Consider the following 17,846-nt stretch of genomic DNA (forward strand, 5'->3'; position numbering starts at 1 on the left):
AGGGCCATTTTCACACAGGCTCTTCACACCAGGTCTAGCTACTATAACAGCCTGGGAGTACACCAAAGAATAGCTGAAGCTTATTTCCAATTCCAAGAGCCTTCCCAAGCCCTTCTCTCTTGCTAGAGCTCTTCCTTTCTGCCCTTACCATGGAGTTGATATTGAGCGGTGAACCCGACGGTTGCGTAAAGAGTCCAGACACAGTAGGTAAGGATTTGCGTTTAGGGGAGACCCCGGAGTTCCCGCTGAGATTCCCAGTGGAGGATCTCTTCCGCCGGCCTCGCTTCTTCCCGTCCTGCGCGTGTGCTTGGCCACAGTCCAGCCGAGCGCTCGTGGGCAGAGGACTGTGCTTGTTGGAAGGGGATTGTTTTACATGTCCTGTATTAGGAGAGATTGTAAAGATGATTCTTCTCTTGGCCTCGTTCTCAGGATCTGAAAACGCTGCATCAGACTGAAGATCCCCCTTTGTTCCTTCGGCAAACATCTTCTGAGCATCTGCATATTGCAATACCCCTACCAGGCTCTGGGATGTGCCATTTAACCTGGGGCTTGTTGAGTGCTGGTGAGCAGGGGAGTTTTGCCCAGAGTTCCTTGACTGCATCATTAGCAAAGGATGTTGTGGAGTGGAACTCCGAGACCCTACTGAGTTAAACAGACTCCCAGAGTCGTCCAGAGCTGCCTGATCAACACTATGGTTAAGATGGGCTGGGCTGTTTGTAAGATTTCCATTGACTGCCACGGAGCCAGAAGAGTAAGAAAAACCTGTTGGAAGGGAAAGTATACATCATTGCTTCTGCTGAGCGACAGTTCACAGTGCTAGATTTCTGGGATGACTGGGAGTGGTTTCAGCTCTACCTCCAGGAGATCAGCAGACACAGGAAACTCAAAGCTGCTTTTTACACAGCGCAGTTGAGAACGTGGCTCTGTGGGCTGGTGGCTTCAGTTAGGGATTAATGATTTGCTCTGCTCTTTTGCCAGTTCAGGAAAACTCATGTGATATGTAAAGAGACCCTACGCTCTACCTCTTTTTTAAAAGGGAATTCAAGTGTAAGCTGAGCTATTACATCTCTTGAAATCAGGGCTTCTCTACTCTCAACTCCTTCCTATCGTCAAGGAAATAGATGGCCAAATGCAGCCTGTTCCCTTCCCCAAAAAAGAAGGGACTTGGTCATCCCTACAGCTCACTTCCTTCTCTACATTAAAGAAAAGGCTGTGGCTTAGGAAGTGACGGGGGATCTTCAGAGACACTGAGGCAGAAGAATGCCATGACAGGAAGGTTGGAAAGTGAATGAAGTATTTGCCATGGTGTATCATAAATGGGTTCAGTGCTGTACTGAGGCCTGTCTCTGGGCTGTCTAAGTGGAAGGGGGAGAAGGAAACACAGTGTTGGTTTATAACAAACGGGTTTTTAAATACGTCATTGGTTGTATAGAAAACTGCAGCCAAGCCCTCCTTTGCAAAACAGATGCTAGAAACAACACAAGCCCCTTGAGGTGGTAAACATCAGGAACACATGCACTTTCTGATGAGGGATCAGCTGTACAATAACTTCTGGATGCTAGAGCCTACTTTTCCTGGTCCACAACATTGCCATATCCTGAATAACTAAAGGCCACAATTTCATCAGATGAGCAAGTTCAGAAGCAGTGTCTGCACTCAAGGTATCTCCATCCTCTCTCATTCAGCCTTTCTTCCTACCCAGATACTTGTGCCTTTACAACTGCTCACAAGGCACCAGTGTGACCTGCAAAATTAATTCTGATATTAAAACCTCACTCTGTAAAATGAAACTTCGAAAGCCCGATCATCAGCTCATAGCAGAGCTACAGAACACTTCACTGGTTTGCCACATCCTAAAGGTAGGAATCTCTTAATCCACACAGAAGAATTTGCAAAAAGCAATTATTAATGTACACTGCAAAATGCTGCAGTTCAGTTAAAGGCACCAATCCCTTATGGCAGAATGCATCTAAGTCTGGTTACAAAACCCACATTTCTCTAGCACGGAGTGACCTGACAAGAAATGCTCGGGGGTGCTGTCCCCACAGACAGGGCACCTGCGTGTAGGTAAGGCTGTTACCTGAGGTAGCCAAAGCCAGTGGCTTGTTTCCAGCAGCATTGCTTACGCCATTATGAGAACTAGCACCAATCTGCTTTTCAAGTGTCGAGGAGTCTCTACTCTGGTGAACTGGGCTAGGTGTGCTTCTCTGGGGAGAGAAACAGGCATTTTAGTACAGGAAGTATACTCAAAAGTCAACAGTTTTAAACCAAATTCACATGCAATAGTAGATCGACCAAGTGCTTCTACTTCCTAAATGTCCCAGATTCTGCTTATTTTGACAAAAGCATCAATCAGCATATTACAGGACAAATATAAATACTGGGATTAATGATACTGCAACAGTATCTAGCACACAGCAGATACCATGCAGATAGAGGGAGCGCAGGCCCATCATCCCAGGAAGTTTAGACTCAGGACAGCACTGCAATCAGAGTTCACTGCTTCACAGGCAGCCAGAAAGGAAACAAATGGTTGTACCACGTCTCCAAGCCAGTGCACACGAAGTTCCCCATAACACCACCAAAGTGAACATGGAATGCATCAGGCTGTATTCTCTGGTACACAAACGGTGTTTTCCTAAAGCAGGCAAAACAACTGGGATACGGTTGCCCGAATAAACTATGTGCTGAAGTGAAAGACACCACCCAGAGCTAACACTGTCTCTGAGGACACAACTTCTGCTCACAGCTGGGCAGACTCTACCTCTGCTACAACTACAAGTCTTCAGCTGGAAAAAGATAATGGAGCAAACACTTCTTGGTTCTCTGCTGTACCACTTAAGTGACAAACATCTGGAAGAAACTGGACCAGGCTTTTTTTAACTCCTCTGCCACTGAGTGGTACAGACTTAGCAGGATTTCAAAAAGAGATGCCCCAGAAGTTCTCTATCTGCTCTGCTGCTCCAGAGCTGTCACTCACACATTAGGTATTGCAGCCTCAAGGCGCTATTCGAGTTCATCCTGTTACAGACAGCTTTAAGATGACCAAACTGAGGCAGAAGAATTTGTCTCCCAGGGCCATGCAAGAAGGCTGGGGTTAAAACAAACTGACATGTGCGATTCTCTGCTTTCACTGCCACAAACGCTCAGATTCTGTGCTTCTTCCACCCAGCTGGACATTTAAGACCAGGATCACTTGTGGCAGGTACTTTACTTTCCTTCCTGGCAAACACCACCACCCCACAGTCACATGAGAGGAAAAACCTACAGAATGACCAAGAGCCAAGAGGATGCATCCCAACAGCAGCCTCCCCCAAAGCATCAGTCAAGATTAACAGCCCACTAAGGATTCTGGTGCACAGCACCCCCTTACTCCCCATTGTGATTTTAGTTAGGGATGGAAAGTGTTGACAATCCCTTACTCACCACCTTCTCAACACGGCTAGGTAGGACTACGCTGGCCAGAGGGATACTAACAGGGAGTTTATTGGGCTGCACTGTGCTGAGAGGAATACTGATAGGTAAGCTGGTGATAGTTTCTCCATTACTCACAGAGGTTCTCTCTCTCAAAACCTGTAAATGCAAAAGAGAAAGTAACATTCTTAACCACATGCTGTTACTAGAAGACTTTTCGAACTACCTGTAACCTGCTCATTTATATTCCCTCCCCCTTTTAAAGAATTACAGGATGAATAGCAATGACTATATAGCAAAGACAGGGCATGCATGGAGCAGCTTTGTTACCAATATCCAACAGCACAGAAGTATGTAAATTCAAGCTACTGCTGGCCCCAAACATACAGAAAAAGATGCCTTAGGCAAGCTCATTTCCTACTGTTATTGTTAGAGCTCTGTGAAAAGCAGAACTCGTATCTTGAGGCCCTCTGTACACAGAAAATGTAGTAGCCAAAAATATTTCCATGGTATCCTCCTATTACAGGGCACCTGCTTGCTCTGCAACAAGCACCAATACGGTTCATGGCTGGAGCAATGCCAGGGACAATTTTTTGTTATTTGTAGTTTTATAAGTATGAAAAGCACTACTTTTCAAGCTCAAGTAGAGACACAACAGAGCAGAGAGAAGTCCTACTGCATTACTGGTGCAGCTCATCTACAAATCAGTAGCTCAGAGGTAAGCACATCTTTCATGAGCACAGTATTCTCTTCCTGTGGCCAGCAATTTTCTGCTGTATCACACCTACTGTATATTTTGTGTTATTTCCCATGCTGAGCAGAGCACAGAAAGGAGGGTGCCCGCAATCCCTAATGTGGCCAACTTCTTCCTTGTTCTACCAGGTGTAACATCTCTGCACTTGAGCACAAGCAGCTCTCTTACCTTCTCGCCTGCAACTGGTAAGGCCACTGGGGAAGAGGGCCGAGTTTCCTGTGGACTCAGCTTTATGCCATTTGAAATACCAGGGCTTGGGTATGTAAGGCCATTCTCTTTGACATGGTCAGCTCTGGAACACAGATGTAGGATCATTAGACCACAAAAGTGAATGACTTCTCTTTTGTAAGGAATTCCTGTACCAAACTCCAGGCGCTGTCAGAATCACCTTATTTCCCCTATCAGCTGGGTTTCTGGAAACAGAACTTTTAATAGCTCATTAATCTTCACTTGTAAACTATTTTTCCACAATCCCAATAAACCACTGTAATTAAAACAAGCAATTACCCCTCCTTTCCCACCCTAGGAAGGGATCACTCTCACCTCTGTATCTCATTAGCTGTTGCTTTTCCATTGATTCCATGGTCTTGATTCAAGTGTCTCCTTAGTGCGATTTTAGCTGGGGAAAACCTGGTATAGTCAGGTAAGGACAAGCTTGTCATCTTGTCTGCCTTCTGTCTGCTGCTGTGGTTTGGGGTACACGGAACTATTTCTTGGTCCAGGTGAGAGGTTGTGTACTGAGGGGTATTCTGCTTGGAAGAGGGCCTGCTAAAGGCGTTGTGAATTTCATAGGGAGTAGCATGGCCGTTCATGGACAGTTCAGGGCTCATGCCATTGATGTGGGGCATAGGAAACTTGGAGCATTCCAGCTCCAGTTGAAACCTGCCATGATCAGCCTCAGGATCACGGCTCAAATGGGTTTTATTGTGTAGCTGTACTGACAGGGACTCATCAGACGGCGTGTATGATTTCAGTTGCATAAGCTCCTGCTGTCTTTGACTCTTCTCAAGTTCCACAATGCTGATCTTTAAACAAAGAGGAAGACAATGATTAAAGACCACACTTAGCAATTCTAGCACATTATGGAGCTTTGCCTCCATATGTTTCTTAGGAAAAGCAGCCCCATTTCTGGGAACAACAGACCCAAAATTTGAAAAACAGATTTCAAGAAGCTGCTCTGAGCTTGTGATCAAAAGGCACAGGTAAGGGCTCAGAGCTTCTTAGAAAACACTTTTCAGATGTTAAATGCAAACATAAAGTATCTCCAACTATACAGACAGTACGGAGTAACTCAGTATTGCCAGTCATTGAAGGAAACAGTCACTCCATGTCAAAGTACCTCACAGCAAAAGAAAAGTTCTTAGACACAGGAGTATAATTCCTTTTCACTATGGGAAGTGACATTCTGTGGGAACTGATTCCTGAACCAAGACATCAGAGCACACATGGAAACAAGCAAGACCTGCTTTTAAATTATACTTCATGGTGAACCACGATTCCTTCTTCCACAGCATTACCAAGGAATGAGGTCATAGCAGCTACTTCCCTTAAACGTTATCCACATCTTTTTCAAGTTGACTAAAATACTCTAATAGAAAGATTAATCTGGGGTGGGAGGAAACCACCTATCTTCTCCTTTAGCATCATATTTAGTCACATACCCTTAACTGGCCCATTGCTCAAGAGCTACCCCATGTTGGTGGCTCTAGATTTGTTTCTTGCTCTCTACCTGCAGTTCCAAACAGTGCTTTTGTTTCTCAGAAATCTGATTCTTCAATGCCTGCTTCTCTTTCAGCAAGTTCTCCAGTGACAATGTTGACCAATCCAGCTTCAGTTCTTCACACCGTGCCTTAAGCTGCAATGACACAGGATAAACAGATCAAAAGACAACTTTCTCCACAGCACCCAAGGTGCAAGCTGAAAGCCAGGCACCTTCCAGCTGGATGTAAGCAAGAAGTTTCTTAACCCACTGAAAACTCCTCTCAACTTAAGCCAGGCACCACCTGTGGTCCCCATATAACTTGACAGGATGTGACCTGGTTCTTTCCAAAAACAGTGTTATCACCCACCCTCCTCCCTAACCACTTCCACGTCCACATTTCCTCCTCACCTACCTTAACTGTTTGAGTTACCAGGATGAACAATGCAAGAGTTAAAGCAAGTACTGGACAAACCTCTTGGCCAGAGAGATCCAGATTCAGTTGCAAGAACATACATAGGAGCAAAGCCATTTACAGGACACAGCTGAGGCCAGAGTCAACTGTCACCTCAGCATTTGGTCAGAGGGAAATCAAAAAAGGACCACCTACATTCTTTCGCCCATCATTCTTCCCTCTTACAGAGGGGCTATGGCAGCTGGATGATTTATCAATTGTAAAGATCCCTTGAAGACAGAGACAGCACTGATGGCACCATCACCCTGCTACTCAGACACAAGCATTGTACACACCAGCTGTAAGCTCTGGTTCCTGAGTTCACTGTTATCCTTCTCCAGCTGTTTCGTCTGTTCTTTCAGTTGCTGATTGTGAGCAGAGATCTCCTTCTGAGCCTGAATCAGGTCATTGTATGTTAGAGCTTTAACTCCCAACTACAAAATGAAGGGTGAGAAGGAGAAAGAGATCATTCAATAAGGTCTTGACATCCTAATTCCAGATGATTGTTACATTCAGGAGTGACAGTGAGGAGATCTGCAGAACTTATGTGGCTTACAGGAACTCCCTCGGCATTCTCCAAGGCACTTTGCCATTGCTAGGAGATAACAAGGAAGGACAAAAGTAACTCGCTTGGAGCTGCTGCTCCAGTAACTCAAACTGACAACCGGCCTTTAGTTTCTTGCCAGCCAAAAGAACACTGTTTTTGTGGAGAGCCACCACATTTCTGTCTGTTCTTCTGAACTTGCAATGGCAACACAGAGCTTGTTCCACCAGCAGGGAATACAACCTTCACTAAACTACCACAGTGCTCACGGTCTGTCACCCCCTGCCCCTGGACACAACAATTTCAACAATGACGACAAAGCACAACCAAAGAGTGATACAGATTCCACATTCTTTAGCATGATCTGCTGCAAAACAGGGGCTGAAGACTTGGGACTGCTCTGGTCTTATTTTCACCAAACTCGTTTGCATGCAGATGAGTAACAAACATCCACTTCCACCAGATCAGAGCTACCTCATCAAGTTTCTGCTGAAAAAGGCGTTTGATTTCCTCTTTCTGTGCCTGGCAGTGGGTGAATAACTGCTGCGCTGTCCCCAGCAACTGAGCATTCTTTTCCTGCAAGAGAGAAGAATGAGAAAATACACTTTTAGCACCAGCTGCAGCATGGTTCCTCTTAATAAAACCAATACATCCAGTTTCTGTAGCAAGCTGGAAGTGAAGCTCAGCTCAGAGGAGAACTGTATGAACTAATCTAGCTCTGCCCCAGGTATCTGTGAGCCTATCCTACACAATGCTCCTGGGAGACACACAGTAAATTAAAACACACTGTGGGGAGAGATGGGAAGAAAGTCATCAATAAGCCAAACCACTTGTATTTCAACGCCAGAATTACTCCAGTGGGCCATGACCCTTCCACTCACAGAACATTTCCTGCCTATAACATTCCTTAACTCGATACTTCCTTACTCATTTCATGGTCATGCACTGTGTGAGCAGCAAAGGGCAAGGACAGGACTTTGCTGAAGAGCCTCATTTATTCCATTCCCAGACGAAAGATCAGTGCAGTAAAACCAGCAAGCTTTGGAGACTGATACTTTCCTCCAACATTAGCTGCTGAGGCCAAATAGGAATTGTGCAGAAACTGAGCCATCACTCCAGAAAACACGGAGGACCAGGGCAAAAGGCACCTGGATCTTCCGAGCAGGGCAGCAGCAGTGCTGGCAAGTTCCACCTGTGAGGAAACACAGGACGTGGCATACAGCTCGTGTTGCCTCTCACGCCAAGGACTTGGGAAAGCAGCTGAATCACTGCAATGCTAAACAGCCAAATCACTGCAATGCTAAACAGCCTGCCACAAGTGATGCTGAAAAAAGCCTTTAGGCTTTCAACAGCCGTTATTTCATCCAGCCTTCACAAGCAGCAGGAGCTAACAGCTCCATCTAAGGGTAATCTGGTGAACTAGCATCTCATGGCATCTTCAAACCACTCACTGATTCGGGTTGCAAGGGGCCTTAAAGCTCATCCAGTCCCAACCCTGCCACCGGCAGGGACACCTTCCACTAGACCACGTTGCTCCAAGCCCCATCCAACCTGGCCTTGAACACTGCCAGGAACGAAGCATTCATCTTGTGTATTTTAAAACCATATTACAGAAACATTTTTCTTGTACTTGAAAAACCTTCATATAATAGAGAGGCATTAAACAGCCTATACAAGAGCATCTCATCCAGCAAAGTTCTGCTCCTGCCTTTGTGAAGTTTAACTTGCCATAATTCTCATGCTTAGTTCCTCATTTTAATGTCTTCAAGTATGCAACAACTCATTGAAAATGTCTGCTTTAACATCACATCAGCATCAACCAACTGTCAGTAATGAATGGGGTGGCACAAATTAGCCTCTGTCATCTGGAAAAAGAGTTCCTCTTATGGAAAACTCCATCAGACAAGGCTATGGCTTTATGCTGACACCTTCACAAAGGTCACAGAGCAAAGGAAAGCTTCCATGGGGACCACCAGTAGATGGAATTCGACAGGAGTGAGAAGTTATTGTTGAGTTCTATGGGGAAAGGTTCCTCTACAGAAGTAGCAGCAGAATCTCTCTCATCAGGGCTAATTTACAAAGAGATTAAATTATTCAGAACTGAGGTAAAGCAATGCAAGAAGCAAAGGGGTTTAGCTGGAAATCTTCTCCCTCTGCCGGGGAGATGGCTCCATAGCAGAGCCAAACACACTTCACAGCTGCAGGAGTTTCTTTGCCTTTCCATGTACTTCAGCCCACGACTTGGTAAATTTATACTTTGCCCACCAGTGCAATCTTAACACGTTAAGATTCTCAACACTAAGGATGCTTCATTAAGTCTCTTAAGTCAGTGATGACAGTTTGGGGCTTTTTTAATCCCATAATTCAATTTATTACAAGCCATCCTGATGCTGCAGTTCTCAACTCATTTAGGCTTTCCTACAGTGCGAAAACAATAGATGTCAAAAAGCAGAAAATTCAGCTCCAAGGAATCGGTTATCTGTGTGTTTTTCAAGACAGTCCTCATTCAAAGTTGCAACAATCTTTGGCTAGATTAAGCCCAATTTAATTATCTAATAGCAGTCTGACTAGCAGGGTGCAGGATGCAGGGAAGCCCCTCAAAGTGGAGGCTAAGGATGAGTTCAGGCAGCACATACTGCTGGGGGGTGATCACCACCTCTTGCTCCCCTGAGACATTTAGAGAAGAAAAGCAGCTGCCAATCCCAAGTGGGAGAAAAGGACAGGGTTCAAGACACCAGCTTCCTGCATAGGAACACATGCTTCATGTCAAAATCAGAGGAAAAAACACAGATACTGAAGTAAGTCTTATCAGATGGAGGGGCACCAGAGGGAAGAGGGCAGATGCATCTCTCCCACTTTGCAGATGGGAAATTTAAGCACACAAAGACTGAGTTAGCAATAAACTCCCCAGGTTCAGCCCAAGCATTACTCTGGTAGAGTCTTTATAACTGGTGTTACTTGCACACAATTCCAATCCCCAGCATTTTCCACGCCCATCCAAGGCATCTGGTAGTCTGGCAATTTTGTTTAGAAATGTTAAAAATGAGACTGACCTTTTCCTGCTCCAGTAACTGTTGCAGACTTGCTTTATACTGAGGAGTTTTCATATATGCCATGAACTGCATGTACTGGATCTTAAAAGAGTCTGCAAAATAAATAAGGAGGTTATACATTACAAGCGACAGTAAGTGCAACGCTCCTATTTACCCATTTGCTCCCTTGACACCTCTCCCCCCACTTTGCCCTCTCTTGCTTTTTATCTGGACTGCAAGTAAGACCAAGCCATTAAAGATCAATTTAGAGCATGCTGAAAATCCATCCTCTGATGCCAGCTGAACTCTGGGATCCATTAGCTCCTTCTAATAGGTATCCCAACAGAAGTCATGACAATACATTCAGAAACCAGAGGAAGATGATGGGTTCTAATGGTGCTTGCATGAGGAAAGAGAAGATGAACATCTTTCATTATTTCTACTTGCAGTGCATTAAAAGAGATGAGCTGTAAAAGCCAAAACCACTCCCCAGCTCAGAGGGCTCATTCTCTCAGCTTCACAAGGACAGGGCTTGCTGTACTCTTACTTCCATACACACAGATGACAAGCTTTACACTCACATTCACTCTACTCTCCAAAGAGCATCTGTTTATCACTGTCCTCCTATCTCCAGTCTCCTATTACACAAGGACCCTCCTTTTTCCCCAGCCCTCACCCGTAGGGCTCTTGTCATCATAAAGCCAACCATATGATTAAGTCCAAGCTGCTACAATCACAGGCAGCCAAAACAGCTAATGAGTAGAGAGACCTTTGCAGCAAGGTTTACTCTAGACAAGTGTCCATCTCCCCTCTTCCACACACACCCCAACATAAAATGTTCCCCTAAATCACTCTTTTTCTCTACAGTAAGAACTCAGCCATAACTGTAAGACACCACAGCAAGAGAGAAGTTTAGGACATCACTGATGTCCTTGGTCTCTACATAGACAGGAAGATGACATCAGATTCCCAAGTGCTCCTAGACTGGCTAATGCTCAATGCCCAGAAATGGGGGGGAACACACACCACCAGGAGTCCCAGAAAAATACTCTCCAAGTTTTTCCTTAAATCAACTCTTGCACATGGAATGTATTTTCCACCCACACCACCTTTGTGACCTCAGACTCAGGCACTATCTCATATACTTCGCTCTAAGTTATGCAGAGAAAATGGCATGATGTTCCCCAAGATTTAACAATAAGAGAATGGTTTCATTTAAAATAGTTACTTCTGACTAGACACTTCCATTTAAAGTTATTTTTAATTCCTGCTAAACCCAAGCTTATTTCCTTTTGTGCCAAATATGAGCTGAAACAATGCCAAAAAGCAAATACAGACCAAGACATCAGCTTCAGCAGCAAGCAAGACAGGAGGCCTTGTGGTGATGCCAACAAGGGGAAGAAGCTAACCCCCTCTCCTGTTCAATATACAGCTTTCCACAGTGGCTGTCTATTAGTAGCCCTTTGATGTTCATGTTTAGAAACCACACGTTCACATTCACACACCTCACAGTACAGGTTCCCATGCCAAACAAGTGACAACATTGCAGTCTTACCTAGCAGCTTCTGTAGTGCAGGTGGGGTAGGTGTCACCAGTAGCTGGTTAGATGAATGCCGTTGCACTTTAGGAGGTAGTTGGTAATATGGACTATGAGGTGACTTGTATGCATCTGAAGAGAGAAACAAAGATAACCTTTCAGATTATGAAAGCCAAGTGTTTCTGGCACGTTAGCACTGGAGAGCCCATCGTTTACAACGGGAGATCCAGTAACTTAGCTAGATCACCACACTGCAACAGATTGTTTAGGACATCTACAATTTATCCTTAGAACATTAGCAGCAGAGACAAGCTATCAGCCACAGCTCAGCAACAGCTTCTGGCCAAGTACCTACAGACTCAATCACCATCATCTCACAGGGAGCTTTACTTTGGTGGCAAGAGAGAAGTTATGACACAAAATCAAACTACGCCGACCAATAAAGGAAGAATAACCTTCAAGCATGCATTCAGAGCCTCAGATCCTTCTCTAGGCTCATGTGGCAGGGGGAGGCTTCTTCCACTGCCAACTTTGAACTCACCCTGAGGAGAGGATGAAGATGTCTGTGAAACAGTTTGAGCGTGCAGAAGTTCTAGTGCAGTTTGATTCTTCTTGGTCTTGCGCTCTGTGTTTGCAGTGTTCATTTTCTTGGGACGCCCCCGTTTCCTGCCTGCCATTTTCCTTCCTTTTTTACTCAGCTTTTTCTTCCGGGCTTTAGAGGGAGATGGCTTTTTAACAGAATTTGCTGCAGCCTTTTCTTCTTCAGCACCAGAATCCTAAAAGACATTTGGAAGCCAAAAGCTCTTTAGCCATTTCTACCTACATGTGCAGCATTCCTTTTAAGCAAGCATTAATAACTTCAATAATTTTATGAAAGCAAACTGATGCACTTGTAGTTAAATAACTGGTCAGTGAAGTAGACTTGGTTGGGATAAGAGCTGTCGCTAAGACCCAAGGAGTTGCACTCATTCTCTGCTGGACTTATAACAGAAAAGGAAATCCGTAACTGTTGTCTAAGAAAAGCTGATTATTGATTATATTCTCCAAGCGAATTCCATTAAAATCTCGATATATTTTTGTGCATGAACAGTCACTGCATTTCTAACAGTATTACGCAACTGAATGAGAAAGGAAATGAGTCTTTGCAGGAGAGACTCAGCACACTTTGAACTCCATTCAATGGGTATGACTCAGGGAGAGCTCTGCAAGCTGGTGCTGATGGTAAGCGGGTGGACACCAACTGTTCTATTCATCTTGCAATACCTTTTCTCCAGAATTAGTGGTACAATACCCAAGTGCAGCTTTTATTAAGGCACTCCATCATATTTGTGTCCACAGCAACAGCTATACCAGTTTACCCGTTCAGATAACACATGTCCCCCAGAATCAGGTTTTTCCTGACACCGGTTATGAATTCATGCACAGCTAAAGAGAAACCACATTCTCCTCTACGAAAATGCAGGATGTCCACCTTATTTTCTTGAACCTTCGTTGGAGTAGTTGTGTTGCTCTTGTTTTCTCTTTGCTGTCGACGTCTAGCTGCCTCTTGTTCCTCCTGGAAAGACGTTTTCAAATAAAGCATTAAAAGAATAATGTTTTGCTCCTGTGTTTCTCACTTTTTAACACACACCACTGTGGTTCCCAGCTTAGCCTCCCCCAAAAGTCAGGTGTAAGCGCTCTTGGCACACAATGCCCCATTAAAATCACCCCAAACTTTTCTTACCAGCAAGGGAAAAATCTTCCCCTGCCTCAGGCAACACTCAGTGGGAAAGGGAAGATAAGAGCAAGTCACCTCTTTGTACTGCATTACCCTCGATAATGGGTTTCAAACACGCAGCCACAGGGCAGAAGAGATTAAGTCCAAACCTCCTCCTTTATTCTTCCTCTCCCAATCCCATCCCCCAGCCCACACACTGGTGTTAGAGGCTTTGGGTTTGGCTTGGAGGAGGGGGGGGTGGTGTTTTGTTGGTTTGGGGGTTTAAGTTCTTAAATATTTCAATAGCTTTCCCTACATCCCCCACATTCCATGTGTTGCTACATCACTTTAAAAATCTTGCATGACTTGAAATGGCCAAGCCATTAAACATCATCTAATTCAACTTTAGCCAAGTCTGTAGAGGAGACTGAAAAAAACCAAAGCAGCAACTTTAAAGCTTAATTTTCGGTTATCAGAAGGGGCAGGATATTTCCAAGAGCTCATTTAAAGCCTTTTCCTACCTTGCAGGGGAGGTTTCATTTGCGTAACAATTCTGGCAAGTCCATCACCTCTTCAGTTGAAGAGGTAGAAATGGCACCATTTCTTCACCATTAAGAGCAGGGAAGTTCCAAAGTACAGGGATGCCACCCGAGGGGTCTCTTTTCCCCCAGCTTTGAATTCAGCAGCCTGAACAAACCCCATCTCAAAGCTCCCATTAATCTGTTTTCAACAATTCCTGAGCAAGTCAGATGGAAGACAAACGTTCACCTCAAGTTTTAAATTAAGTGGCTTCACTTAATTCTCTACCTGGGAATACCAGCCCCATCGCTTAGTTCAGATTAATACAGCCCAGCACAGCCTCAAAAACCCTCTGCCATTTTAATTCCACACTTAAGAGCAAAGACTGCAGCAACTGACCACACACTTCACGTCTCAGTGTGCCCCAAAAGTAACATCTCAGAGCACTCTTCAGCTTCATTTTCATGTAGCTGAACACCGAGACAGATTGAAACTATCGTTTCTTTCTTTAACGTCAGTTCTTTAATGAACAAACTGCTCTTTACAGACCTCCACTGCAAGGTAAGAAAACCTCTGGCTGCCCCATTAATTCTCTATTAGAAAGCTCTTGAACATGATTCAATTAGTGCTTGACGGCACGTGATGCTCCACTTCAATTAGCTCCATGCCCATCTTGTTCCTTGCTTATCAAGAAAATCTGGTTTTCAGTTCTGTACATCATTAACAAGTGACCAAATTCCCTGTAGTGGCTGCTCTGCTTAGTTTGAGTTTTCTACCAAAACAAAATGACTGAAAACTTACCCTGAGTTTTGGATTTTTGAGACTAGAAAAATAGTTTTCAAGCTGGAAATAGAAAGGTAAGACAGTCATTTTCAAAGTCACGAGAGATGAATACAACATATTAGCATAAAACAAATGCAGAACTGCAGAAATTCTAACTGGCTTTCTCCAGATAAGCTACACCAAGAAGCCATTGACATTCATTCTTTTAAATGACACAGACACGTGTGGCAGGACATAATCCAAGCCTCAACAAGGTTTTATCATCTTCACCACCGCCTATTCTTGTTTTAAAGCTTTGTGTTGTGTATCTCCACTCAGCAGCAAGTTATTGTCAATGGAGCCACTTCGCTCTTATGCTCCACTAAAATACTCATCCGCACCTTAGGTTATTCTTTTAACAAGAGCATTATTAGACTACAGCAAACTTAGGAAAAAAGTCTAACTATCACACTGCAAAACACTCACTGTGGGAATAAACTATTTCCCTATAAAAACAGACATTTCTATAGAGTTGTTTCTGTTTTCTTTAACTGAAAAAAACCCCCAAAACCCAGTGAATGCATCGGTATTGTTACGGAGCTTTGGCTGGTTCTACAGCAACTGACAGTTTAACTCGAATGAAGATTTACTGCTTGAATATGAGCAAACGAAATGCTCTGCACACCACAAAGCAAACTGAGGAATTAAAGACCCAGACAGTCTTTACTCAGGGTGGAAGCTATAGCACAAGACCATGATTCTGCATGGCAGTGTATTCTGGAGCACGAGAAGGAATTATACCTGTAAATCCATGGATCTTCAAAGAATTTACAGACTGCCAGAGTACTGTCCATCATTTTACTGTTTGCACAAGATGCTGCACTGAAGCAGCCAAAGGCTACCAATGATGTGTGCTACAGCTCTAAATACGCAAGGAGATATAAGAGCAATTCCCAGGAACAAGGAACTGAAGCTGGCATGTTGACTCCAGAGCAGGTAAAGCAGCCAGAGAGCCACCAGCCTGTATTTATACTCACTATGGTTCGGTCAATAGTATGCAGGTAGTAAGAAACTGGTTTCCCGGTCCATGACACAGACCCTTTCAGTGGTGATAGCTCCACAACTCTCATTATAGTGCCAATATCTGCAGGAGGAAAATCAAGTTAGGGAAGCAGAGCTCGCTCAGTTTGCTCACAAACTAAGCCATGCACCAGCAAGGCATGTTTCTTCAGAGACCACCAGCCGTTCTAGAGTAAAACTCTGTTCTAGTGCAAGCTTTTAATAGACAGAACTTCCTGTGTTCCAGAGACAACTCTTACAAGGAACCCAGCAACCCGACATCTATGCTAACAGACAGGATTTAATTAGATAGAACCGGCAACAGAACAACATTAGATCCAATCCGTGTAAACTGCAACTGTACTATATTGGGACTGGGGACAAACATGGTTTATATTTGTTTTCTTGCCTATATTTGTTTTGTTCCCTAGAATTAATAGGTATGGGATGTGCCTAAGCATTTCCAGAACCACTGAACACTGAGTGAGTGGCACGGCTGTAGAAGAAGTTATGGCACACTTCTAATTAAACAGAAAATTACCCACAAGAGTCAAAACACAAGGTTTAGGCTTCAGCAACGTCCACCACTATTTTAACCACATTTTAATACTTGCTTTGGTTTGTCCCGGCTCTTTCCACATTTCCATTTCTTTCTCCAGATGGGACTAACTAAGGACAAAAATGGTATTGAGAAAAAAGGTTGCCTGCTTCTGAAAGTTTTCTCTTTTCCATTGTATTTTATAGATTATTTAACCTGTCAGACTTTAGATCAAGGATTAGATAGGAAAATCAAGAGACTCAAATCCTACTTGGGCACAAAAATAACCCCACTGAATAAAAGTATTCTTAAAACCCTTGTAGGGCAGCAGCATAAAGGTGGCACAGGAGACTGAAATCACCTCTCTGCAGGTGAAGATACCAGATCTAAGTGAATGACATTCCCTGTAAGTGTCACTTAGAAGAGGCCACTAAGACCACAACAAGTCCCAGGCGTAGCACATCCCATGCACGCTCATTTGATATTGGCACATCCCAAATACAGCATGGTCATAGAATGGGATTAAGACCTAAAATTTATACCAGTAATATCCTCTCATTACTTGTAGCATACAAAGGTAATTTCTTTTCAGGACCTCTTATCTGAAGCCCTGGAAGAGTTTCCTGTTAGTGGAAACTATTATCTACTCTTACGCTAAGCAACCCCTTTCACTCAGATCTTCATTAGCTATCTCTATATAATTCTAACATCAACATTCCCATTAAGCATTAAAATAACATGTAATATACATTGATGCATAAAACTTCAGCATTCTAGAAAACCTTCCACAGGGGGGTGAAAGCTCAAACAGGATAAAGAAGTGGCTCAACTGATCATCATAATCAGGGCTTTTATTTGGTGAAGAGTAGCACACTTTGCCCCCTTTGCCTCCCCACCTAGCAGACAGAGAGAGCAAAATGGTCATGAGCCAGGGAAAAAAGGGCTTAGGAGGCCAAAACCCCTTATTTACATAGGCAGGTCTCCTAAGTGAAACCTCAGAAGTGTCTCCTTGTATTTCATCTAGTTCTAGTGTGCTGTACAAGAGGTAGGAAGCTTTACTTAAGCGCTCTTTGTCTTGTTAGCAAACTGGCAGGCTGATCTCAGCTCCCTGGAGGTTTGAGGGTTTCCAGGATTACCAGTCCACCTTTTTAACTCGTTTTATTTTCAAGTCCATGCCTACAAAGGATTGCCGAGGCAGGACCCAAAAGTTAATGAGGTTCAAACAATCAAAAGCCACAGAGAAGAGTATCAAACAGGAAGGAAATGGGCAGGTTTGTGTCTGCTGCACAGGACATTCACAGCTACTCAAGCTTCATAAAAATAACTCACAATGGGGCTACTTCAGTGAAAGGCCTTAATGACAGTCTTCAAATTACTGTTCTTGAAAAGCAGTTTGCCATGAGTGTCAGGCCAAGCACAGAAAACACAGCTTGAGACTTGTACCTCAGTGTGTTACCTGCCATGTTTGCGTAAGCAGGGGAGTAAGGCTGGTTCTGAATTTAGGGAATGTTTTGCACTGGACACAGTAAATGTGTAAAACCCAGCTTGGATCCTTGGTTTCCTTGACAAAATTCAACAATAAACGCTGAAAAAAGGTCACAAGAAAAACCACCATCACAGGGTGTTGGTATTCCCCAAACCTCATTGAACTGCAGTTCCCATGCTTGCAAAGGGCAACGCTGGCACGTATCAAGTCTACTAGATTCAGAAGGGAAGGAAAACTTTTGTTGGCAATAAACCAGACACAGCAACTGGGCATTTATGGGCTAGGTCTGATGGATTTACAGCACAGAAGACAAGGCATTCAACGTTGAACATTTCAGCTTCTAAGCTTTACA

General features: G+C 43.9%; 1 protein-coding gene across 15 annotated transcripts in view; it reads right to left on the reverse strand.

The window, feature by feature from the left end:
* The window catches only part of DOT1L (DOT1 like histone lysine methyltransferase), a 73,294-nt gene that overhangs the window by 13,506 nt on the left and 41,942 nt on the right, over window positions 1-17,846 (reverse strand). For 12 of the 15 annotated variants that reach the window (XR_013958416.1, XR_013958417.1, XR_013958418.1 and 9 more), the window contains 14 exons: window positions 15,449-15,555; window positions 14,451-14,492; window positions 12,906-12,989; window positions 11,976-12,210; window positions 11,453-11,566; window positions 9,919-10,010; window positions 7,340-7,441; window positions 6,618-6,755; window positions 5,898-6,023; window positions 4,712-5,193; window positions 4,337-4,460; window positions 3,427-3,573; window positions 2,081-2,207; window positions 149-762 (listed from right to left, as the gene is read on the reverse strand). Coding sequence is in view for 11 of the 15 variants with exons in the window: in XM_080633748.1 (XP_080489874.1) it covers window positions 149-762; window positions 2,081-2,207; window positions 3,427-3,573; window positions 4,337-4,460; window positions 4,712-5,193; window positions 5,898-6,023; window positions 6,618-6,755; window positions 7,340-7,441; window positions 9,919-10,010; window positions 11,453-11,566; window positions 11,976-12,210; window positions 12,906-12,989; window positions 14,451-14,492; window positions 15,449-15,555 (2,534 nt within the window). In the remaining 4 variants the exon portion in view is untranslated. The remainder of the gene's footprint in view (window positions 1-148; window positions 763-2,080; window positions 2,208-3,426; window positions 3,574-4,336; window positions 4,461-4,711; window positions 5,194-5,897; window positions 6,024-6,617; window positions 6,756-7,339; window positions 7,442-9,918; window positions 10,011-11,452; window positions 11,567-11,975; window positions 12,211-12,905; window positions 12,990-14,450; window positions 14,493-15,448; window positions 15,556-17,846) is intronic. The other 3 variants (XM_080633749.1, XM_080633742.1, XM_080633751.1) reach the window with 3 other exon arrangements.

Source organism: Psittacula echo (assembly GCF_963264785.1).
Source record: "Psittacula echo genome assembly, chromosome: 24".
Lineage (NCBI taxonomy): Eukaryota > Metazoa > Chordata > Aves > Psittaciformes > Psittacidae > Psittacula > Psittacula echo.